The 25,849-nt window shown below is 40.7% G+C and overlaps 2 protein-coding genes across 4 annotated transcripts; one reads left to right on the forward strand and one right to left on the reverse strand.

Moving 5' to 3' along the window:
• Positions 1–519: 519 nt before the first annotated feature.
• On the reverse strand, positions 520–16,687 carry tspan9b (tetraspanin 9b). The gene is made up of 9 exons (XM_005921069.3): positions 16,624–16,687; positions 15,436–15,543; positions 4,697–4,759; positions 4,052–4,171; positions 3,626–3,700; positions 3,452–3,547; positions 1,664–1,801; positions 1,421–1,504; positions 520–1,022 (listed from the first exon to the last, which is right to left on the reverse strand). Exons 2-9 carry the CDS (start codon positions 15,490–15,492, stop codon positions 948–950), a joined length of 708 nt encoding a protein of 235 aa, XP_005921131.1. The 5' UTR covers positions 15,493–15,543; positions 16,624–16,687; the 3' UTR covers positions 520–947.
• Positions 16,688–18,147: 1,460 nt separating this feature from the next.
• Positions 18,148–25,271, forward strand: LOC102301901 (pyrin). Of its 3 annotated transcripts, none has more exons than XM_005921073.2 (4): positions 18,148–18,258; positions 20,763–21,024; positions 21,631–21,913; positions 22,042–25,271. In XM_005921073.2, exons 3-4 carry the CDS (start codon positions 21,640–21,642, stop codon positions 23,103–23,105), a joined length of 1,338 nt encoding a protein of 445 aa, XP_005921135.1. In that variant the 5' UTR covers positions 18,148–18,258; positions 20,763–21,024; positions 21,631–21,639; the 3' UTR covers positions 23,106–25,271. The 3 variants fall into 3 exon arrangements, with proteins under 3 accessions (XP_005921135.1, XP_014188717.1, XP_005921134.1); XM_014333231.2 differs by having other exon boundaries at positions 20,951–21,024; XM_005921072.2 differs by lacking the exon at positions 20,763–21,024.
• Positions 25,272–25,849: the final 578 nt, after the last annotated feature.

Consider the following 25,849-nt stretch of genomic DNA (forward strand, 5'->3'; position numbering starts at 1 on the left):
AAATGTTGGAACACTTGAGAAGCTTGATATTTGATATAAAAACAAACAAGACACCCCCCTCGCAAAAAGAAAAAAAAACAAACAAACAAAAAAACACAAACCTAAATCCCACCATACCTTATTACCCAGTGAAAGTTTTTAACAGGAGAAAGAAGAAACAACTTTTATATTAATAATAACCATGATTGAGTGCGAGATTTACTGAGAGGTATGTTCGAACAATTTCAACTTCCTGAGGATTGTCTTTGCAATAATTTAAAAAAAAAAAAAAAACAAAAAAAAAAACCCCACACAAGAATATAAATAATATGGAATCCAGTTACAACCAGAAATATGATTAGAAAAAACAAAAAACAAAAACTAAAATGAAAAATCCAGACTATACACTTACCTTTAATAAAAAAAATAAATAAAAAAAAATATAAACAAGATTGACATTTTCAAAAGTTTAATTAAAAAAAAAAAAAAAAAAAAAAAAAAAAAAAAAAAGGGAAACGTGACAAGCAAGCAAAAAGTCACTTTTAAGAGAACATGAGAAACTAATTTTTATTTTGTGCACCAACTTGGCTATTGACTGAATATTTTTGGCTTAAATTGGCTTCCGTACATTGTCAAATACACAATCAAATCATAACCAACATACTCATAACAGTTAAAGGCTAAATCAACACAATTGAATTATATTACAGTTATTTACTTTGCATTTACTGGGTAATTTTTAAAGCTGCCCGCTTCTCAGACACAAACTATTTTATTGTTTCAGGTAACATAATGCCTTTTACACAAAATACAGATTATATAGAGTGTATTTTTTGGTAACCATTGGGACTCCATACTAGTGTATAAGAGACTTTAATCTCAGTGTGCTTCTTCACAGTGAAAGCACAGGATGAGTTAGATTAGCAGAGGATATATTGCGGTTACATTTGGGCAGAGATGATGGTGCCTCAGGCGTTGGTGGTAGGTCCGTCCTTCTTGCTGATCTGACAGTAGAGAGCCATGGAGAAAGCCAAGCCAAAAATCTGCAGGAACAACAAATGACTCATTATTAAAACTTTAATAAAATAAGACAAAAGAAAATATAAAAATGGTAATTGTTAATCTTTGGGTCTCTTCCACATGGCGGGTCTTTTGCCCCATCCCCTTCCCCTCACCCCCAGCTGGTCGCAGCAGACAGCTGGCACTCCCTAAACCTGGTTCTACAAGAGGAATCAGGCACCCCCAGGCAACTGTTTTTGTGATTTGGCGCTATATAAATAAAATTGACTTAATGCCAATTAATTAATTAATCTGCTTTTTGCATGTTCTACAATTTTTCTATCAAGAGAAAAAAAAAAACTTATAAATTAGAGTATGACTTTTTATCTAGTGAACTCAAATGTCCCCTGAAGTGATGTGGTGACTGTATGTGTCAGCTCACCAGCAGGACGGCGATGCCGAAGGCAATTCCCAGCACTATCACCATATTCTCCTTCATCAGGTTGATGATTCGGGTGGAGCAGGGCTGCAGGGTGAGAGCAGAGCAGCATGGGTTATTATGGTTCATTTAACTGTGTCTCAGCGATGAGAGTAAAGTAAGAGTGTGGATTTCTTGTTCAGATATAAAGTGAAATCAGATTCCTGCTGGGATGCTCAATCCAGTGTTCAGCAGTCACAGCCTTACCGTGCTGTAGTAACCTTCTGAGCCACACTCAGCACCGGGGACAGGGGTGGGACTATTGGTGATGTTGCAGCGACAGGATTCTGGGAATGGATCTGGGGACCAGTCTGTCTTTCCGTTCACAAGACCACAACACTTGAACTGGGAAGAAAATACAAATAGGATTGGAACTAGTGTAATAGTTCTAGTAAAGCCCTTATTGCTGTTCAGCCTGTCACAATACAGTGGCTTTCCAAAGGTATTCGGCCCCCTTGAACTTTTCCACATTTTGTCACATTACAGCCACAAACAAGAATCAATTTATTGGAATTCCACGTGAAAGACCAACACAAAGTGGTGCACACGTGAGAAATGGAACAAAAATCATACATGATTCCAAACATTTTTTACAAATAAATAACTGAAAAGTGGGGTGTGCGTAATTATTCAGCCCCCTGAGTCAATACTTTGTAGAACCACCTTTTGCTGCAATTACAGCTGCCAGTCTTTTAGGGTATGTCTCTACCAGCTTTGCAAATGTAGAGACTGAAATCCTTGCCCATACTTCTTTGTAAAACAGCTCCAGCTCAGTCAGATTAGATGGACAGCGTTTGTGAACAGCAGTTTTCAGATCTTGCCACAGATTCTCAATTGAATTTAGATCTGGACTTTGACTGGGCCATTCTAACACATGGATATGTTTTGTTTTAAACTACTCTATTGTTGCCCTGGCTTTATGTTTAGTGTCGTTGTCCTGCTGGAAGGTGAACCTCCGCCCCAGTCTCAAATCTTTTGCAGACTCCAAGAGGTTTTCTTCCAAGATTCCCTGTATTTGGCTCCATCCATCTTTCCATCAACTCTGACCAGCTTCCCTGTCCCTGCTGAAGAGAAGCACCCCCAGAGCATGATGCTGCCACCACCATATTTGACAGTGGGGATGGTGTGTTCAGAGTGATGTGCAGTGTTAGTTTTCTGCCACACACAGCGTTTTGCATTTTGGCCACAAAGTTCCATTTTGGTCTCATCTGACCAGAGCAGCTTCCTCCACATGTTTGCTGTGTCCCCCACATGGCTTGTGGCAAACTGCATATGGGACTTCTTATGGTTTTCTGTTAACAACTTTCTTCTTGCCACTCTTCCATAAAGGCCAACTTTGTGCAGTGCACGAATAATAGTTGTCCTATGGACAGATTCCCCCACCTGAGCTGTAGATCTCTGCAGCTCGTCCAGAGTCACCATGGGCCTCTTGGCTGCATTTCTGATCAGCGTTCTCCTTGTTCAGCCTGTGAGTTTAGGTGGACGGCCTTGTCTTGGTAGGTTTACAGTTGTGCCATACTCCTTCCATTTCTGAATGATGGCTTGAACAGTGCTCCGTGGGATGTTCAAGACCTCATAGAAATGCCTCAGGGTTGGGAAACTGATATTTGTCACCATGTATTTACATTGCATCATACCACTGACAGACTTGCAGGCAGTTGAACGCACAGTCGCCCTCTGGTGGATGTGTGCAGTATGCACAGTCAATCTCATGACGTGTAGATCTGTATTCAGGCGCAGTTCATCTTAAATTTGATGTCCCAGCATTTTAGTTATGCCCCCTGGTCATGTGTGAGCAGCAGGCAACTGGTTATTCATTTTTGGGTTACATGTTGGGCTTCAGGAAATGTAAATACAATGAGATACCCTGTATAATACCAGCACATTCAAATACCACAAGTGTGTTTCAAGATTTAGGTTAACTCGTGTATCTGATTGACTGCGTCTAGGAAAGTCTTTCTGTATTACTGAAGAAAAACTGTGTGTGTTAGTTACATCTTTCTGCAGATTCTTCAGGTCACTTTTCACCGTGTCAGGTTGTTTTGAAAGTGGCAACATATCTTTCAACTGCTTGTTCACCCAGTCTTCCATCTGCAAATAGAAACGCAACATGATGTTTGAGCCTCATCAAAAATAAAATTAAGTAGTCACATAGTCGCTATTTTTTACCTTATTCTGGCTCACAGCTCCTGCGATGCCTGCTGCCACCAGGAGGATGAAGATGATGAGAAGGAAGATGAAGAACTGAGGGAACACACATGATATAGATCAACAATTTTTGTAAGACTTGCTGAGGTGAAAAGTTAAGCAAAATGTGTTTTCTGTCCACCTAAAGTTCACACATCTTTTTAATCAACAAAAACATTTGTGTCATAGTAACAAACCAACATATTTCAGTTTTTTAATCTTACAACTTAGCTGAAATAACTTCAACATAGATAGAAACCCACCAGCAGTTGGCAAAAGTTTCAGTTACTGAACATCAGGTATGTGTGTCGGTACAATCCCTCAGTGTAGGTTTCATTAACTAAGTAATGTGTTTTGCTTTGCCTCCCTCCAAAAACATTCCCAAAATAATCAAAATGTGATGCTCACCAGCAGCAGCATGCAGCGGCTCTCTCTGTAGGCTCCACAGCAGCCCAGGAAGCCGAGAACCATGATGATCGTGCCGATGGCAATCATCAGGTTGACTGCAGGGAAGTACTGATCGGTGATCTGTGGACAGATGAGGTGGAAGTCAAAGGCAAAGTCAAAGGTTGATCTAAAGTTTTAAAAACACCTATATGTGTTAGAGAGGATGTTGAAGTTTGTCTTTATGGAATAGTTTACGTGTGATCAGAGAAAATGTGATGAATGTCTGAGTGACAGATGGAAAAATACACAAGGATAAAGGCAATGTGAAGTGAGTGCACGTTTCAGATGACTGGTCCTGGTTGCTGAGCATGAGAGTAGCTCTACATAAAGCTCTGAAGGCAAAGCTGGAATCACAGTAAGTTTTATTTACCACATATTCTCCCTGAAGAATAAAAGAAAGTCACCTTTTGAGTGTTACCACAGATGATATAAACACAGTAAAGACTTATTCTTGTATGAGAGGTCCACACATCATCTGGAATCCATTGAAGAGACCCACTGTCACACCACTATACTACACCATCGCCTGCCCAAAGCCTTAGAACATGCACTTCTGTGCTCATCTATGCAATACTGCAGTCTCTTTAAAGTCCATCACTGACTCACCTGGTTTCCACCCTTGCTGACTCTCAGGTAGATGGAGACGGCCAGGATGAGGCAACCGCTCAGCTGGAGGGAGAAGAAGATGGAGATTAACCGAATGAGCCAATTTTACAGAATCTGGCGACATCTGGTGGTGAAACTCTGCAGCAGCGCAATAACAAAATAGACGTTGTGACATTTAACAAGCACTTCAATCCTCCCTGGAGGAAAAAGCTCTAAAGCTTACCTTTAACATCTAAGTCAGGGGAAAGAAAAGTTTTCAGAATTTGTAATGCATGGCAATATTTCCAGGTATATACACATGATAATATTTAACATAGGGCAGACAATTACCAGCAGGAATAAAATGGACACGTCTACTCGAAGGTGACTTTCTCGTAAATACAAGATTGTTTGTGCAGTGTTGCTGAAATTGCTTATTTTGGTGCAAATGATGAAGAGATTTTTATTTATTTTTTTAAATCTACCATTTAATGTTTTAATTTTGATTTTCTGATTTTGCCATTATCAATGTCCTCCAGTAATGAGAGTCAAAGCTATGCAGCAGCATCACATTTAGACATGACACAGCACTGCCATCATCATGTTAAAGTAAAAATTACAACATTGTCCTTCATTTTCATCAATCATACTGATTAGAATAAGATTAATACATTTAAAATACAATTGATAAAAATCATAAGAGAACACTTACAGAAGGAATAGAGGGACAGAGTCCAAATAAATAAAAATCAATAAATGGTTTGACTAGGGTTACCAAAACATCTACCAGTTACCATAAGATCCTTTGTCACATCCAGTTTACTTTGAGCTGCCGCCCCCCCAAATAAATAAATAAATCTGACACTTCTCATGTTTCCAGAGTTTTTTTATGCGAGGTCCTGATCACATGTTCATAAGTAAGCAGAGATTGTCACAGCTGTGAACCAAATTAAGCCACATCTGTCTGGTTAGTTTGATAACGTTCGCCGCCAACCACATATTTCTAACTGAAGAGCAGGGAGATGGGACTGAGCAAAAAGGAATGAAAAAACCCTTTTACACTCCAACAAAAGGTGTGTGTGTGTGTGTGTGTGTGTGTGTGTGTGTGTGTTTTTCAGGATGCAACACCTCAAACTGCACCTGAGATAACAGCTGGTAGTGTTATCTCCCTGGTACTGATCTGTGTGGACTGTGTCTAGGACTTAGGCGGCTGGAACAAACATTGCTCAAATATCTCTAAAAGTAAAACCCTGGTTAACTTTAAAAGGTCACAATTAGTGATTGAAAGTTACAGTCAGCTCTTTCCCTGTACACGTGTTCTGGGTCAGTTCCTCGAAAACATGCCCAGCTGGGGGAAAGTAGATTTCCGTGATTAAAAAGGTCACAGGGGAAACCTTTTCTGCACAAACATTTTCTATACTGAAAAGTGTTTGAGCATTTAAAATAGTCTCATATTCCCGCTCATAAAGCATTTTAGCTGTAACCCCTGCATATTGACACACAAAGTCAGTTAATTCACTTAAAAAGTAAAACTGGTGATTAGAAGCAGTGAAAGCTTGAGAAGGTTTACAGTTTTGTCAGATTTAGGCTGCTGCTTTCCCCTTTTAAAATCATTTTGTTTGAAAATCTGTGACGGGAGAAGTCTTGACCAAGTGCACAGAGGAAAGCTGTACAGATCATTATGAGATTAACAAAAATGACAAACTCATAACATATGCAGAATTAAAACAAGTCGGAGCTCCTCAAAAAATACCAAAAAAACCAAAAAACAAAACCCGCACCGTGTCATTTCCCATGCTTTAAATCGTCCTCGATATCACACACAAACAAGTCGTAGACATCTTTTGGGCAGATGACAGCAAAGTGACGTTCAGTCTGGTTTAACAACAAACAAAACCCTGCTGATGGCGATACTGCCCGAGGTGAAACAAAACAAAACTCAGTTTTTGGACTCTACATTTGCTGTTGAGACATCTGCCCTCATGTAGTAAAGAACGAATAGAGGCCAAAAACACAGACGTGTCCCACCTGCAGAGTCAGACATTTGGTTCTGGGTCTCACAACTTCCAGGAGAGTGTGTGCAAATCAGTACCGAGAACTGGGAACCGTCCTTTGTCAGGTGAGTGGGCGTGCAGCACAGGAGTGTTTCACCTGCTTTATCAGTGGAACAAAAAAAATTTTAAACCACCACACCCAAACAAAGTCATTGTTTTCTTTGGGAGGCGTTGGCGATGGTTGCAGGGGATCATCACAGCACATACACGCAGAGAGACTTTCTGTTAGGAAAAAACCTGCAGAGCAACATGCTATCAGAGACGAACCCGCCCCAGGGAGCAGCGGAAATAAAGGCCGAAGCCTACATGAACTATAAACTACGTCAGGAATTCATCCCAACTTATTCTTTCTCACATTTACCACACGATTTTCTCAGGGATTAATAAAGTACTCCGATTATGATTTAGAACCTTTTTAACCACAACCCACAGAGGCAGACACGTGGGGCCCTCTTAGCTCTGTTAATGTAATGGGAAACCAGTGAAGTCTGTTCACGTGTTGTTGTCGTCACACAGTTTTGTCCTTTTTATGAGTAATTTCACGACATGCACAACTTAACCTTTAAGTGCCTTTCAAGGGTAACGTTGCCTGTTAATTATTTACCATTACTCCACCACAACGGGAAAAACCCAACAAAGATTAAGATTAGAGATCCCAGTGACAGGGCGCATGCACACAGGTTAATCTTGGCCTCAGACTATTAGTGCTGAATATTATAGAAAAAACAAATACAAACGTCGGTATCATATCAAATTGATACGTGCTGGATCTATGTACTGACATTTTTGTCAGTGAAGAAAAACGAGTCAAACATATTCTAGACAAACAAGATCCACCTAGAGTAATTATGTTACGCAGAAAGGTGAGAGGAATTTGGAAGTCCGCAAATCAGAAGTTGTTTCTCATAAAAGCATGACAAAATGTCAACGCGTGGGAGGAAGAGAAGAGAGACGTGTGAACACATTTCTCAATGTCAAAGACAAGAAGAATAAACCATGTGGAGCAACTCATCAGTAAAAACATGACAGACTTCTACACTTTAGATTTAGTCTACAGTAATCGTTTGGTATTTAATCGACGCTGACTAAAAGAATTTAGATGGTTAAATCAGGAGTAAAACCAGTGAGTACGTCATGATTGGGCATGTTCCCAAAAGCAAGGAATGAGGGTGGTTAATTCCTTAGCACTGATTCACAGTTGGAGACTCATTGTCATTTCACAACACACACACACGCTGCAGTGTGGCTACTAGTAACCACAGAGCTTTGCAATGCCATGTGACCACCGAAACTGTAAACGCCTCCCTCAGTGAGGTCTCCGAGACACTGCTTCAAGTGGACTGTCAAGTCATATCCGACGGTAACCCACCCAAACTTCCAGTTATTTAAGTTTGTTTTTTTTTTAATTATTCAGAAAATATTGAAGCTCTTCACCTAAAAAAGGAAGCAACATTTTAAAATGACACAGTACAGTTCCTTTTTTACTTGTTCAAACATCCCAACAAAAGGTGACACTTGGACTGATTTGTACAAATGTTGTCTCTGAACTCAATTAAATTAGATTCAGAAAGTGCTCGCAGAGAATCAGCTGGATTGGTGGCAAGGATAAAAGAGGAAGGACACAAAACAGGCCTCACAGACACAGAACCCAGGGGAGAGCCAGCTGTGTGGCCGTTTTGCATTTGGATCTTCCTTTAGTTCATCTCTGTGGTCATTCAGGATGTTCTAAATCTCATCATCATCTAATCATTTTTTTTTACCTTATTCAATCTATAAGATGGAAAAAAAAAAAAACCCAAAGGAGAGTGGTCACCCATTTTGTGGTACCATATCTGTGCCTCACTTCACCATTATCCACGGCTGGCTTATTAGATTTCCTTTGAAATGTTCAGTTCTAGCAGCAGGTTTACTGACAGCTGCTTTAATAATAATGTATACAAGCGTCCTCTTTGTTTGAGTTATGAAAAATACATAAAACATTGATAAAGCTCAACACTAATGCCACTCGGCTCTGTGCCTCTGGTCGGTGCTGAGTGCTGCAGTAATGCTTCCTGAGGGCTGGTCTGCAGTGGTTTCTGTGGCTGAGTGCTGTACAGAAAGACCTTAAAAGTTCCTTGAAGGACAAGGCGGAGTCGTGTTTGAGCAGATAGGTGGTGAAAGAGAATCTTTCTTTGATGTTTCTCAGCAGAGCACAATATGAAAACCAGCATTAAACGAGCTCCACAGAAAATAAGAGGCCTGCTCCACCCTCGCCACCATCATTAGGTAAACACATCATGTCCGCTGAGTGGCTGTAATTAAGTTGGGATCGATTTGACTTCAGTTCTGGGAATCTGAGAGAAGACCTGAAAATAACCACAGCAGGCTGCAGGAGGAAACCTTTCAAACAGGACGTACTGCTTGATGAGGATTACAAAATGCCAGAGGCTACATGCATGAGTTTATGACCGAATAACATTTAAACCTGCGAGCGAACACACACACACACACACACACACACACACACACACGAGATGAACATGACAACATGCTTCTGCTTGTTCTGACTGGCTGTGCTCTCAAACAGACGTATGTGATCAGGGCTGGACTGGGACAAAAAATCGGCCCGGGCATTTTGACTAGAGACCGGCCCACCAAAAATGTGACGTCATTCAGGGGTAAAACCGCAAAGGATTCTGGGAACTTGTGGCAAGAGGTACTAGCGCATGCAGGCTTTCAATTGAACTCAGTTACACAGCGATAAAAAGAAACACAAAAAATGGCAAGAAGCTGTTGTATTATTAACTGCAATAGCCGGTGTTGTGCCAAAAAGTGATTGTCTGCCAAAAACTGATTGCTCGTATTTAAATTGCTATAAGTAACTTGTTGGGCTATAATATGTGAAACATATGTCAAATGCATCCCTCATGGATGACATAAAGTCATCTCTCCCATCTCTCTCTGCTGCTCTTCTGTCTCCTCTGTCACAGACTTCTCCACTTTTGATGATAAATCAGCCTGGTGCAACATGTAAGGATTGGCACAATTTGTTAAGATTTTGAGGAGTTTGAGAAACTAACCTTAAGCATAAAATAAAATTTACTATCAGTAACTTCATAGCACCCGCCCAGCAGTATATAAACTCCGTCATGCTAGCTAGTACGCAGTACCAGTTATTCTAAGCGACTGTAAAAAGTCAGCACAACGAAAACAAACTACAACTAAACTTGGTTTATATCTGACACAGATAGACAGCAGGGCCCTATTTCAGGAAGCCGGTTTAGAAAACTCAGAGTGAAAAACGATACTCAGGGTTGAGTAACCCCGAACTGTCCAACTCGGAATATTCGGTTTCAGAAAGGCTGATAACAATTAGTTCAGTCAACGCGGAGTTGCTTTAACCCCAAGTTAAGCGCGCGCACGAGGATACATAAAGCCCTGATTAGTGGAGCACAGATTAAGCGAGTCACCATGGAGACGGAGGGAAAGAAGGCGCGGTCAATGTATTTTACAGCGCTTGAGGCTGAAATTCTGATGGCAGCATATGCCGATAACATGCAAATTCCGCGGAAAAAAAGTAACACAGCCTCAGCTGCAAAAGAAAGGGAGCATGCATGGCAAAACATAGCCGACAGAGTCAATGCGTGAGTGTTAATTTAAACATTGATCTAGGGATTTCCACCCATTTAACACGTTATTTTATATTTTTATTTTATTTTTTTTTATACATTTTATTTTGTGATGTGATGTGAGCGCAGGTGCAACCCAACAGGCCCCAAACGTTCCTGGCAGCAAGTAAAAATGAAATATAAAAATATAGTCCAAACAGGTGAGGTGTAATTGTATTATGAGCCATAGTGCTTGGTCTGTTTGTCCGATGTAAATCAATTGCAGTTAGAGGCTACATTAATTTTCTCTCTGTAAGCACTTATTGAAATTATCTGAGCACATTACAAGTACATATTTGCTTACTCTGTATGCTCAAATGTGACCCGTTATAGCCAACAGAAAAAAAGCGAGCGTATTTGTTACTCGTATGCTCAAATGGCGTATACAACAAAAAAAGCGGAGGCCAAAGTGGGGGTCCTCCACCACCACCACTCACAGAGGCTGAGCAGTTGGCTTCCACATTTGTGATAATGTTGGCAGCATCACATATGATCTTCACAGTGCAGAGAACACAAATTAGCATCCATTACTATAATGAAATAATTTGTTAGTTTGAAATGCTACAGGGAACTATGTACCTGTACATTAATGCTGTGGAAAGACTTCCTGTTCACATAGTCTCTTCATTTACTGAAGGAGCAATGATTGGAATGTGAGTGCCATCTATACAGCCAATCACGCCTGGGAACCGTGAGAAATAAATGTAAAATTTAAGTAGTAGTTCAAGTATCACCACATCATGAATTAAGTTTCTGTTCATCCTGCTACCTGCAATTTTGTGGCATCCCTCTTTGATAAATCTTGTGGGTCTATGACCGGGGAACACCACAAACGAGTACAGGAGACGTTTCAGTGCAACTGTAACATTCCTGACCAGCTTTCTGAAACAGGGCCCGGGCCCTATTTCAGGAAGCCGGTTTAGTGCAAACTCTGAGTAAGTATACCCTGAGTTAACGAAAACTCTGGGTTTTCGTTTCACAAAGCGAGTTTAGATTAATTCTGAGTGAGTTACTATGACGACACACTCCGTGAAGCTAACCTGCCCCCTAGCAGGTTTACTTCAACTAACCCTGACTTTCTCCGCCTCTTTGTCGGAAACCTGACTGTAGGAAGTGTCAGACATGGCGTGCCCTTCCTTGAAGAGCCAGTAGATGTTGAAGCCCAAATTCTCCGCAGAGCTCTCCGCCGGGAGAGAGTGATTAGAGCGCGTTCGGACATTTTATCATTTCCTGATGATTTTCTGTGTGAACGTTACCGTTTTTCAGCACAATCTATAATTTATTTGAATAACATCCTCAGGCCTAATATTGCTCATGTGACACATCTAGCGGACAGTTCTCTCAGTTGGCTGTACATATTATTTGTATTGCACTTCGGTTTTTTGCAAACGGGAGCTTTCTGTATAATATTGGTGACGCTGAGCACGTTTCCAAGGCTACCGTCTGTCGGGCAGTCAGGAATGTTACAGTTGCACTGAAACGTCTCCTGTACTCGTTTGTGGTGTTCCCCGGTCATAGACCCACAAGATTTATCAAAGAGGGATGCCACAAAATTGCAGGTATCAGGATGAACAAAACTTAATTCATGATGTGGTGATACTTGAACTACTACTTAAATTTTACATTTATTTCACGGTTCCCAGGCGTGATTGGCTGTATAGATCACTCAACATAATTATTTCATTATAGTAATGGATGCTAATTTGTGTTCTCTGCACTGTGAAGATCATATAGTGATGCTGCCAACATTATCACAAATGTGGAAGCCAACTGCTCAGCCTCTGTGAGTGGTGGTGGTGGAGGACCCCCACCTGTTTTTCGGGCCTCCGCTTTTTTTCTGTTGGCTATAACGGGTCACATTTGAGCATACAGAGTAAGCAAATATGTACTTGTAATGTGCTCAGATAATTTCAATAAGTGCTTACAGAAAGAAAATTAATGTAGCCTCTAACTGCAATTGATTTACATCGGACAAACAGACCAAGCACTATGGCTCATAATACAATTACACCTCACCTGTTTGGACTATATTTTTATATTTCATTTTTACTTGCTGCCAGGAACGTTTGGGGCCTGTTGGGTTGCACCTGCGCTCACATCACATCACAAAATAAAATGTATGAAATAAAAAATAAAATAAAATATAATAAAATAACGTGTTAAATGGGTGGAAATCCCTAGATCAATGTTTAAATTAACACTCACGCATTGACTCTGTCGGCTATGTTTTGCCATGCATGCTCCCTTTCTTTTGCAGCTGAGGCTGTGTTACTTTTTTTCCGCGGAATTTGCATGTTATCGGCATATGCTGCCATCAGAATTTCGGCCTCAAGCGCTGTAAAATACATTGACCGCGCCTTCTTTCCCTCCGTCTCCATGGTGACTCGCTTAATCTGTGCTCCACTAATCAGGGCTTTATGTATCCTCGTGCGCGCGCTTAACTTGGGGTTAAAGCAACTCCGCGTTGACTGAACTAATTGTTATCAGCCTTTCTGAAACCGAATATTCCGAGTTGGACAGTTCGGGGTTACTCAACCCTGAGTATCGTTTTTCACTCTGAGTTTTCTAAACCGGCTTCCTGAAATAGGGCCCAGGTCATAACTTCTTACCTGAAGTTCAGTTCCTCTGCCACTATGACCGGCGGCCGCCTCGGGTCTCTCCTCCTCTTGCCTCCCCTTTCCCTTATCCACCTGCTGGCCTCCACCACTTGCTGATGTTGCTAAATCTGTGGAAGCTATGCCATAGCTACCGCCAAACAATTCAGTTATTTTTACACATTTGGCAGCGTCTGCCTGAAGGGCTTGTTTCTTTTTGGCCCTAATTTTTTCTGCACCTCCTTTCCTTTTTTTGTTCTCCATTTTCTTTAGTTCGTCTATAAGATTGCTAAACAAGGGGGAGGGTGCATCCGACCTCCTCGGCTGTAATTGGTCCAGCCCAGAGTCGATCATGACCAATTGGCCAATCCAACACCTTTCATTATTTATACCCTTCCAAAAAATAAACAAATAAAAAATAAGCCCATAAAAACAAAAAATCGCCAGAGGTCCACCGGGCAAATGCCCGGTATGCCCGATGGCCAGTCCAGCTATGATCCGACTCGTCAGGCTATAACGACAGAAATGACTTCATAACTGGGCCACTCGGCCAGACCAACACGTTCTTACTCCTTACGCGTAATATTTTACGCTAGGTGACAAATCGTCAACATTTTACGCTTTCGGATACCCAACACGTTCCTAAATGACGAGATTGTAAAAATGAGAAAACACGAGAACCGCTTGGACTCAATCTACACATGTTCGTTCATTTTCTTAAAAACGCTTTGGAAAACACTATTTTATGTCATTTCTGTGCTGGTTAAGGTTGAGAATAGGGATGGAACGTGTATTACCACGGGACTGTCCTTCCACTGGATTTCACCCACAACCCGACGCGTACCATAAGAACGCGGAAGATAACCTTTGCTCCTCAGGAACACCGCGGGACGCAACAAAACGTCGGTATGCTACGCCCCGGGAGTGAGAACGGGCTGGCCAGACGGATACAAGTGCAGATCATGTACAGCATATGAAGCCAGCTTTATGAGCAGTGTTCATCATCTTACACCATAATCTAAAAACCCACAGATTTCACTGAAACTACGGTCTGCTGACACACCTGAAGTGACTCAGAAGACAATAAGACTTGCAGTCATTTATTTCACACAGTTTAATCTGCCTGATCTTCAAACTGACGATAAAATTAAATTGTCAACAGCCTTGGCTTTCAGTGTCAAACAAAGACCAGTTTAAAAAATAAAAACATGGCTTAGCAATTGAAGTCACTGAAGAAGTTTTTTAGATCTGGATTCTCTCTGAAGGCCACCAGGTGGCGACAGCTGTGGTTTCAAAAAGACTTCGAGGCCTGAAAACGTTTATAGGAAACCTGAGTTTTTGACCAGACTTCTGTGAACAGTTTACTGCTGGGTTTATCTGCATGGTGATGCTGAAGAAAAAGTCTGTTTTGTAAATCTTGATCACGTCATGGTTGAAAAATTATGGTTATTTGTGCTGTTCTCATTGACTAACAGCACAATTAGCTTGTTGGGGAAAAACTTCACAATTACGTGTGAAGTCAGACTAAGATTTACGTTTCCAGCACACCAGCGTTTGTAGTTTTGGCTCTGACGGGGAAAACAAACTCTTGCCTTGCACAAATACGTGCTCTTAAAGTCTTTAAAGTTTTTAGTGGGAGCGGCAACTCAAATACTTCAGCTCCAAAGCTGATAAAGGCCTTCCATTGTTCCGCCTACAAAAAAAGAGATAATGTATGTTTCCTGCCACCACCAGGTTGGTGTTGAGCAACAACAAAAATTACTCAGTCAAGCTACATGTTGGGCTCCTAGCAGCACAGAATCTGTGGGATGGAGCAAACATTGCTTAGAAAATATGCAAACAGTGCTTTTTAGAAAGACTTCAGTGAACCTCCAAAGACCTACACACAGCGATGTTTAAAAACAAACAAAAAAACAAAAACATCCAGGGAGCGCCATCATGCTGAATTGCTCAACTCAGGGGTGGAGGGGACAGCCATGCCCAGAAACCGAACAAATGCCTGTTTGTGAAGCCAGAAAAATCTGATACAACCCGTTTTACTCAATTGATGGAAAGACAGAGGGAGGTCAGGACACACAAAGAATGCAGAAAAGGGAAAGACTGGGGGTTAAAGAGACCAAATTTAAGAAAAATCTTAATCAAGTTAGAAAAAGTAGAAATATATTGGAAATAAATAAATAGATAAATAATAACTTTAGTATTGAAAGTTGCATCACAGCTTCCTAAACCAGCATGCCACACCTACTGTGCCAGTTGTCAAACTGATTTAGGGATGAGGCCCAAATTAAATAAACTGAGCGCTTCAAACACAAATCAAATAAAACCGGCAGGTTTGCAAACTTTTAAATCAGACTCAGTTGAAATCTGTTGAACAGCCTCAAAAACTCAGACGCCACCTGTAAACACCTGCCCAATCCATCACCTGTGAATAAACTGTAAGAACTCAAGTTGTCTTAAATACTCACCCAAAAAAGAAGGTTGAAGAAGAAGAGAAGGTATTTGACACACTTGTTAACAGCCATGGTTTTTCCCTCGATTCACGTCGACCGCCTGCTTCAGAGGACTCGAGCTTCCTGCACAGTGAACACACAGTCTGTCAGATCAGTAAACACACGAGCCTGCGCTACTGTTTCCACCCATTCAGGGTGCGTCCCTCACTGCACCCTCCTCCTCCTGCTTCCACATCTCCTCTCCTCTTTTTTTTTTTTTTTTTTTTATATTTTCATTTTCCCTGCAGGATTCCCTCGTTTTTTCCCCCACCAGTTTACTATAATCAGATAAAATTAAGATCAACATATGGAAAGAGCTCATGTTTAAACTCACTGCTCGGCTGAGACGAGAATCTGAATGATACTTCAACAACTAGGATAAAGGAGGATAAACAAACTGTTTCACTTCAGCGGTAAGTTCTGACTTCTGATAAGTCAACTGCTGTTGTATGGATAGATGTGTTCAAACATTCACATCCATCTGGATCAGTTTTATACTTGTAAAGCAGCATCAGATGATCTGAATGATCTTCTGCCCGACATCAGCAAAACCAGCAATATAAATCTGACTTTACCCAAGAAGAAGCCACTAAGCCAAAATTCCAGCAAGATCAATGGGATTAGTTTAAGCATGAGAAGGTTCTTTAGTCTTAAATAACCTGTAACAAAAGCCAGAAAATCCTGATTAGGTGGCTTTCAGTTGCAGGGATAATACAGTGGGTGTTTCTGATTCCAGCTGCAGGACTTTTTTTCTTTTTCTTTTTTAGGTGGGTGGGTAAGGAAAGCGACAACCTAGCTTCTCCGGAGTTTCCACATTTTACCAAGCTTAGAGGCTGCTTGGTACATTTTCACTCAAACATAAACTCCTGAACCCTCACAAAGTCATTTCCCCATCAGCGGAGCCTGGTTTCAGGGTAAAATCAGATCACCAAACCACAATTTAGACCCCGGTTCTTTTATACATAGTTGAATACACCAGGCCACCACACTGAAAAGTAAAATTATTTCAGGTTCTCGTTTCATGTGTTTGTGTGCCCGAATTTGTGCATAGTGTTCCTCCTGGTTCCTCTATCACACATCTGACAATAAATGAGAACAAAGCAGCGAGCTGCAAATTACACCTTGGTGTAAACCAGCAGATGGCAGATTAATCATTCACATTACCTTCTGTTTCCGTTCTGTCATTAATTCACTCACTCACTCACTCAGGCCTCTCCCAGGTCCACTCTATTCCCCAGGCTTTCACTCCTCACCTGTTCCCAGTTTCCCAATCAGTGCACCTGCCTCCTTGTACCCGATTACCCCTCCAGGATTTCTCCAGTCACTGTTGGATTTTCTGTTCTACCCTAGTGAGTCTTTCCCTCTGGTTTTGACCTAACACCCACACACAGAGGTACAACTTATTTTCTCACTCATCTCAGAATCAGCCACATTATGTGTCAGTAGATTATTACACATATTATCATCACAACTATTTTAACCTTTTAGTGTAATTTAAAAAGTCCAAATCATTCCCAGCTCACCTTTAATTTTCAGCACCTGTTTGGGCTTTTACCAAACATCAGGTTAAGTTAAAAGTAGAATGAAAACAAAAAAAATGGAGACTTGGGATAAAACCGCCTCATGGTCACTGTTTCAGCAGTTAGAGAGGTGAGGCTGACATGGTTTGAACATGTGTTGAAGAGGGATAGTAGATATACTTGGCAAAGGATGATGAGGATGAAGCTGTCAGGCAGGAGGAAAAAAGGAAGACCCCAGAAGAGGTTCATGCAGAGGGTAAGATTCTAGCAACAGGGTGAGATGGAGGCAGATGATCTGCGGTAGTGACCCCTAAAGGAAGCAGTGGAAAATGGAAGAAAACGATAAACTAATGGCCTCTCAGACTGGTATTAATTTCCAGCAGACAGTGTAAAAATTAACTAACTACAATCACTTTCACTTTATATTACTATAATATAAACTACTATAACTATACATACTGAAAAAAAAAACACAAAAATAAAGAATTTCCTCAATATATGCGAACAGATACTTTGCATATATTTGTATATACTGTTGGTGTTAGAATGAAAACACCAACAGTCGAAACATATTTAAAGTCTTTATCAAACCAGCTGATTCCTTTAGAAGAAGGGCATTCAATGTGTAGTGAATCATTAGCCTATTTTAATCTTATAGAGTATGAATGAATTAAATAAAAACTAAACATAGTTGTTGAGAAGTTCTGTCAGTAAAATGTGCTTTTAAGTCGCCATCTAACGGCAGCTGTATGAAAATACAGCAGAGTGAGTGCACACCTGTGTAACTGCAGCTTCCCCTTCACTGTCTGTGAGCTCACAGATACCCTCACACCTGTGAGGCAGCTGTCAGGCAGGTGTTTGACTGCTAACAGCCGTAGCATGTGTCTGGTCATTGTTTCTGAAGGTTCTGAGTATCAGGGGCTGATCTAGAAGGGTGGCATGGGGTAAGTGCCACCCCAAAATGATCTCTTACCATCCCAAGTGCCACCCTAGTTTTGCATATAACAGTGTTGTTTATTAAAATAAGATAGCATTAACACTTTGAGCGTAGTTACAGTTAACAGTGAATATAAATGCTAAAACTGAATATATTGCATAGTGTAACCCCCCTCCACCATTAACAAATGGTTCAGCCCATCGCGCAGACCGTTTTTTTTTCTTCTTTTTTTCAGTAGTGAGCAATGCTTATGATTGTGCCAGAGCACATTCTGAACAACACCATGGGGATTTCAGAGTTCGCACAGGTGGTTGGTTGTTACACTCTGGAAATGGAATGAAGGTGAGTGTTATTAACCCTCTGTGGTCCACGGACACGCGGCACCTCCAAATCACATGACTGATGTAAGCTGACGCAGCAACAAGCTGCAGCCACGTTGACTCGGTTTTTCAGCTCATAGTGAAAGTTCGGACTTCAAAGTTTTTAAATTTTAATTACAGGCCAGTAAATCCAGAGTTATGATCATATATATCAGCCATGCTTTTTTCTAAATACGTGTTTGTGTGTTGTGTGTGTGTGTGTGTGTGTGTGTGTGTGTGTGTGTGTGTGTGTGTGTTTATTTAAAGCGTTTTCTAAAGACGGCTCGAAAACAGTAAAGAAAAGAAAAAAAGGCACTTCTTTCCTATCGGTGGAAAAATGTACCATGTCGACCAAATTTTTTTTAAAGTCATGTAGGATTTGGTTGTTTCGGAAGAGGGAGGGGAGAGTTTTGGGAGTGACAGTAAAGGAGAGAGCCAGAGTGAGCGAGTGAGAGAGAGAGACAGTTTTTAGATGTGGGAGATTTGTGACGTTTAGTGTGAAGTTAGTATAGTTAGTCTGTCGTATAGTCGTTGTTTTGTTTTGTGTGTCAGTGAGGGGACTAACGAATGTCCCCTGAGGGAATGTCACAAAAGCACACATTTTTAGATAAATAGTTGTATATTTTTACAAAATGTGTGCATAAGTTTTCAAAATGTACAATTTATATTTGCATTTCAAGTTATAAAAATAATAACTGACTCAACATGTCTGTTTTTTTTGTTTTTTTTTTACAGTAGAAAAATACTACCAGGATTTTAAATTTCCTGTGTGATTTCAGATCAGTAATACTAAGTATTTCAATGAAAAAACAACTAAATTTGGTGTGATAAGTCGTGAGGTTGAGCTGCAAAGAATGAAACCAAATAAGGCAAGGGGAAAAAATAAAATGAAAACAATTTGAGGGTGAAATACAAATGTAAAATCAAGTCGTGTCAACAATGGCCAGTTATATTTTGGACCTCAGTGGGTTAATCCAACAAATCATGAAAAATTAAGTGTAAATTTTTGTTCGTGACAGTGCAGATTTCTGACATTTTGTGTAATTTAAGTATGTAACAATTTGATTGTTTTCTAACAAAAAACAGTGAAACTGAAGTTGAACTTGTGTTTGTAAATGAACCGCCCCATGTTGTGTAGCTTTCTGGATTTTATACTTATTGGCCTACATATTTATTTATTATACAGGCTATACAGTACATAAAATCAAAACTCACATTTTTTATGTAACTAAAGTGTTTAATTATGTGGGCTACAGAAAATAATTGAATTAGACTATATTTTTTAGAAAAAACGTGTATACTTACTGCATTTGAATCATTTTAACTATACGTAAACACCTACATATGTGTTTGGGAAAAAAAGGCTTTGATTTTGCCACCCTAAGAAAATTTATCTAGATCCACCCCTGCTGAGGATTCTTTTAAAATAAAAAAAAATTACACGAGGGTTTGAGCTGTTACTAAGAAGGCATCAATGCTAAAACAAAAGACGTCAGTTTAGACTTGAATTAAAAGAATAGATGCTCATACAGGAGGAGATTGATATCTAAGTGTCAGGAACTGGAGTGAGAAGTGTCATTCAAAGAGAGCCACACAGTACAGAACAAGCCTGGCAGATGTAGGATGCAAAAAAAATTTAAAGACCCTGGAAAGAAAACAAGTGAGAGACATCTAAAGACTTCAGAGCAACTGCCCAGACACTCGTGAGGGAGTAGGGAGTTAGCTAATGAAAACAATCACTCAGACTCTGCACAGGAATTAACTGTGAGGTCGCAGACCAAGAAAAACTCCACTTTTGCAGAAGAGACTAAAGTGTGCTAAGGACAACCTGGAGACAGATTATTCATGCTAGAAGTGAGTACGTTACTCAGATGAGCTCAAACTGGAGCTCTTTGGTCACAGAGACGCAGCTTATGTTGTTTTTAAAGAGAAAAGCGAGAGAAGTACAACCCGAAGTAGAGCGTCCCAACATTGAACCACGCTGGTGGGAATACTGTGAATGTTACTGGCTGACCTCCACAAAGCCCTCACTCCCACTGAAAATGTGTGAGGTGAACTGAAGACCAAGGTCCGTACCAGAAGGCCATTGAATCTGAAGGAACTGGAGAGATTCACGGGACATGTGCGACATGTTTCTGTGTGTAAAGAAAATAATGTGAGCATTTAAAATAAAACTGGGATGTTTGAAAAATCCTTGAACCGCTCTGGATCAGCTCTCCACTTCTTTGCCTTCTCGAGTCTCTGAGTCGTTGCTGGTTTTTCTCTGCCAGTTTTGTTTTTCCCATCATTTAGACAATGGTCTTCTGAACCCTCCATCCACCCTGACCTTCTCCCTTTTGCTGAAGGTCCGTCTAACTATTCTTCAAAGTTTGGCTGGAGATTATATACGTTGTCAAAAGAACTGGGGGTCATTTTAAGCTTTATTCTTTAATGAAATATTAAATGTTTCATTCTTTGTCTTCTCACTGAGTGTTTTCTTATTTTTAGGACATATCTGCTGGATTTAGGTGTTCCCCATGTGCTCACATGCTGTCCTTCCTGTTCCTGCACTCTTATAGTGCAGTCTGGTCTGCCCGTACACGTCTTACACGTGGGGTGTAACAACCTGAGTTACCGTTTAAATGAAGCGCAGCTCATAGGACAGTCCGCAGTGATGTCATACTGACATTTTTCAGGCTGTGAATGTGACGTGTAAGAAGCAGGGAAGGAAAGCAAGCTGTGGTGACTTTCTCTGGGCACGTTGGAAGTGGTAAGAAGACTTAAATATTTAATGTAATGATTCATTTCAGTGGAGCATTAAAGAAAAATGTAAGGAACTGTAACATAATCTGGATTCTCTGAGACTCAGCATGTCAGGACTCGTCTCACAGAGCCCGACACAGATGATTGTCGTCTTTTCTTTAGAAGAAAACACCCAAACTTTTGCTCATTTACCTGATTTATACAGCAATTTTTCCTACATTTAGTGGAAATTTCAATCAAATTAGTCCATGCATGGCTGTAAATGTTCACTCGTGTGGAGTGAACAAAAACACACACAGCAGCACAGAGACTGACCCCTAAAACGAGAAAAGGACTAAAAACACTGAGTTTGCATCCAGTGATCTGGTGTCACTGCTGCGTTTGTTAAGAATCCAGAAGGCTATCAACACTGCAAAAGCTAAACTTAGGACATAATCAAAGCAAACTGAATCATTTTAGGTCTTAACTGCACTTTAATATTGCTCTAATATTTATTTAAAGTATGCGAGCAGACAAATTCACAAGAAGAAGCTTTTATCACAGCAGCGTAATGCTCATATTCATACAAGAATAACACAAACATCCCATCTATTTCTGCTTTTTGGTTTATCAGGAAGCCACAATGACGTCTACTAAAGAAGCTCTTTGGCGCACTCTTGAGCGTCTGACAGCTGAACAGTTCAAGAATTTTAAGTGGTTCCTGAAGGAGGGGGATATGGAAAACGGTTTTCCAGCCATCCCAGAGGCCCGACTGGAAGGAGCGGACAGGTTGGATACGATCGATCTGATGGTGCAAAAATACCACTGTCCAGGAGCTGTGCAAAAAACCATGAAGATCTTAAGGAAGATAAACAGAAATGATCTGGTTCAGGATTTGTCAAACCAGTCAAATGAAGGTAAAAATATGAAGAGCTGAAAAATAAAGGTTCACATTAGTTGCATGAATGATTGCATTTAATACAGCTCGAGAAAAATCCTCAATAAAAAAGTTGTTTACAGCTTTTCCTGTTTTGGCTTGTTTTAGACCACAAGATCTCTGCAGCGCTCCCACGTGATGATGAGACAAGGAGGGCCAAACTGAGGGAGATGAAAGCCGAAATTGATCTGAGGATCAAGGAGAAGCAGATGAAGATCTGTGAAGTCAGACGCACAGCAGAGCTCAGCAGGAAGTCTGCAGAGCGACAGACCTCAGACAGCAGGAGGGCATTTGAAGCGCTGGTGGCCTCTGTCCAGAGCAGTCTGGATAAAATCATCAGAGAGATCGATGAAAAGCAGAAAATGACACAGAAACAGGCTGGAGGATTAATCCAGCAGCTAGAGCAGGAAATCTCTGAGCTGACCAAGAGGAGCGCAGAGGTGGAGCAGCTTACCAAAGACCAAAGTGACTTCCTGCCAAGCTTCTCGTTCACAAATGAGATGCTGACAGAAGCCAGGTTCCCCCAGCCATCTTACAAAGAAACTGTGACTCAGCTGAAGGAAAAATTCAGCAAAGACATGGAGATGTTTCTCGCTGTGACTGAGCTGAACAGGCTCCGGCAGTTTGCAGTGGATGTGACACTGGATCCAGACACAGCACATCCCAACCTCATCCTGTCTGAAGACGGGAAGCAAGTTCGCTGTGGTGACATAACACAAACTCTCCCAAACAACCCAGAAAGATTTGACCGTGCTATTAATGTTGTGGGAAAGCAGAGCTTCTCTTCAGAAAGCTTTTACTATGAAGTTCAGGTTAAGGAGAAAACCTCCTGGGATTTAGGTGTCGTTAAAGAGTCAATAAATAGGAAGGGATCAATGTATGTGAGCCCCAAGAACGGCTTCTGGATAATATGTTTAAGGGCAGGAGAGTACAAAGCCTCACGTGTCCATCTCAGTGTGGACTCTCAGCCAAAGAAAGTGGGAGTGTTTGTGGATTATGAGAATCATTCGGTCTCTTTTTATAATGCTGAGTCCGCACAACTCATTCATTGCTACACTGACTGCTCCTTCAAAGAGAAACTCCGCCCTTTCTTCAGCCCTGGGACTCTTCATGGTGGCCAAAACTCCACTGCGCTCATCATCTGTCCTGTCTACGACAACTGTCAGATCTGATCAATCATCCTTACAACTGCGTGAGACTCGTCATAGAGTCGTCAGCTTCTCCACCTTTATTTATTTATCACCCCTAAGTGGACATCTGAAAACAAAAGGTCCAGATGACTGTGACAGACTTATCACACCAAACCCTCAGCCAACATTTGAGTGGTTCACTGTTAACCTGATGGGAGTGTTCAGGGGTTAATATAGTTTGTAGTATTCAGAGGGTCCAGTGTGGCCCGCTGAATAGCACAAAAATGTAATCAACCCTTCACCGACCCCATGTCACGCAGCAGCATCAGGATTGGGTCTCCAGTCATTAAACAGATGGTGTCATATGGGGCTGTTTGAATTGTTTATTTTATCATCAGTTTTACAGCCTTCAAACTTAGAGCCTGCAGTTTGCCACATCACACTGAAATAAGGTGCTTAAGAAAGGAACATCTAGTTTCTTTGTAATGATAAAAGTCTAAGTGAATAACGGATGTGGGGAAATAAGTTTTTACACATTTCTGAAGTCTTTGTGTTGCTCATGAGCCAAAAAGAGTTTGACACCCTGATGCAGGAGCTTCAGAATTTGTGTGTTGTTAGTTGTGATCTTGTGGAAGGTGTCACAGACGGGCCACAGTTTTACGCTCAGTACGGTGTTCCCTGACAGATTTATTCTCGGCATTCAGTTACATGGTTGAACAGGTAACTTTGGCCTGAGCTTATTTAAGACCATGCCGGTGACCACTGCACATGAGGTTCGGTGTCATATTTTACTCTAAAAGTTCAGGGTTTGGTCTAAACTCTAGAGAAGAAAAACCTTCCCGAACAATCGGAGAGAGACTGGTTTTCAGCCTTCAGGGTCTTATTTAACACACAGACAGTCATTTTTCAAACATCTCCTCCCTCCAGCAGATCATGTTTTACTTGCATGTCGAGTGTGGGGATCCAAACTGCGACGGCAACCATTCTAACTTTGCATGCAGCTAGCAGGAGATAAACTCATTTAAATGCAGGTGTGGTTTTTCTACATTTAGACTCTGTGGTCTCACAAAGGCGTGTCTTTCACCATCCGCGATCTCATACTTTCTAATGCTCTCTTTTTGCAAAATGGAGCAGACATGGTTTCAATTTTCCCACTGATAGTATCAAAGAATATAGAAACCTTTAAAATGGCACTACACTAGTTTAAATACATTATTACAGGAAATATCATGACTGTCCAGTTCATCCATAACATTTTTCTTCAGTGTCACCTTCTTGTTCCTCATGCTTATTCTGATGGTGTTTCATAGAGACATTTTTCCTAGTCCACTGTGCAATGCCACCACTCACTTAGTGCTTACTTTGATTTTTCTTTCTGTGTTTGAGCAGGGATGTCAGACTCCTTTTGTCATAAGCCACTTTGATGTTAAGTGAATCAGACCAGTGAAACTGACCTTTCTGTCAGTGTAACTACACAGTTACACCAACACATCTTAATATAAGGCAAAGAAGTGCAGTTTTAACTGTACACCTCAGTTTTTCTGCATGATAAAGAAATATTGCTGTTGGGTCATTCCATCTTCTGCTCGACAGGAGCAACAGAAAAAAAATCCTAAAATCTGAACGACCGTGGTCTAAAAAAAGACACACATATTTAACAAAATCATTCTGAAATCACATGAAAGTGGGTTGATGGATGACAAAAAGGTTTCTGAAGTTTCTCTGTGGTCATTATATACGGTAAAACTTTGGATAATAATTTTTTTTGTTCAAGTCAGAGATGGTCAAACATAAAATTTTAAAAAGTTTGCTGATTTAAGATGGAATAAATAAATTTGTAAATTTACAGAAGATCTGGCAGCTCATTGTCCAGACTCTCCTGTAATTTCAAAAGTGAAGATTTTGTTAAAATTCTGATTTTTAATTTTTTAAATACAGATTTTTCTCTGATAAATGCTAAAAAAAATCAACAACAGCAGTGTTCTGTCATTTCTTTTGGAGTACAAATGGCAGTGGGTGAGGTCTTTATCAGTAGGAAAAGCTGTGACCAGTAAAAGTTTAATCTGGCCCCCGGGCCTTATTTTTGACACACCTGGTGTAAATGATTTGTTTTCAAAAAAAATTTCTCTTCTTCTTCAAGAAAGCCATCTTTACTGTTTACTAGAAAAGATCCACACTGAATTTTACTTTAATAAAGATGGATAATGTCATCAGTCTTTTTTTATGTCCCACATTAGCACCCCCCCCCCCCACCACCAAAATTTGCTGCAGTTTCCCTTCGTATTTGAGTCCCTTTGTATTTCATTTTCATTTCAGTTACTGCGTTGATATGTTACCTGTATGCAAACTTCCTAAAGTAATAAAGACACGATGGGCAGCTGATTACAAAATAACTTAATCACCAGGACACATAAAACTGTACAGTAATAACAAAAACTACCTGCTTTGAGTTAGAGCAATAGATGATTCAATCAACAGGAACCAGCTGTGCTAACAAGCCTCTGTGCTGCACTTCCTGATGTAATGTTTCAGTAAACTGAGTAACACTAAAATCAGAAAACACCAACCAGAGGAAACAGCGTGGTTTAATCATTAGATGCCGGAGCAGTACTGTTGGGTCTTGTGTATTGCAGTTAACCGCCATGACTTACTGGCACGTTTTCATGAAAACACCCTGCAGTCCTCAATGTCGGCCATTACTGGCCCACCAGCCCTGTGTGAGCTGAAGTGAAGCTCATTAGAAAGTTTTACACAATTATCTCAGACTTTATCTCCAAACTGACATT

Source organism: Haplochromis burtoni, unplaced genomic scaffold (genome assembly GCF_018398535.1).
Source record: "Haplochromis burtoni strain Fernald_Lab_line unplaced genomic scaffold, NCSU_Asbu1 Contig_44, whole genome shotgun sequence".
In the NCBI taxonomy this organism is placed as follows: Eukaryota; Metazoa; Chordata; class Actinopteri; order Cichliformes; family Cichlidae; genus Haplochromis; species Haplochromis burtoni.

Coding starts and splice junctions, on each gene's coding strand:
- tspan9b (XM_005921069.3), bottom strand. CDS start 15,492: ATGGCTGTTAACAAGTGTGTCAAATACCTTCTCTTCTTCTTCAACCTT. Junction 3,548..3,625: donor GAGCTGTGAGCCAGAATAAG/GTAAAAAATAGC, acceptor TTCTATTTGCAG/ATGGAAGACTGGGTGAACAA. Junction 1,023..1,420: donor TCGGCATCGCCGTCCTGCTG/GTGAGCTGACAC, acceptor TTGTTCCTGCAG/ATTTTTGGCTTGGCTTTCTC.
- LOC102301901 (XM_005921072.2), top strand. Junction 21,914..22,041: donor GTCAAACCAGTCAAATGAAG/GTAAAAATATGA, acceptor GGCTTGTTTTAG/ACCACAAGATCTCTGCAGCG.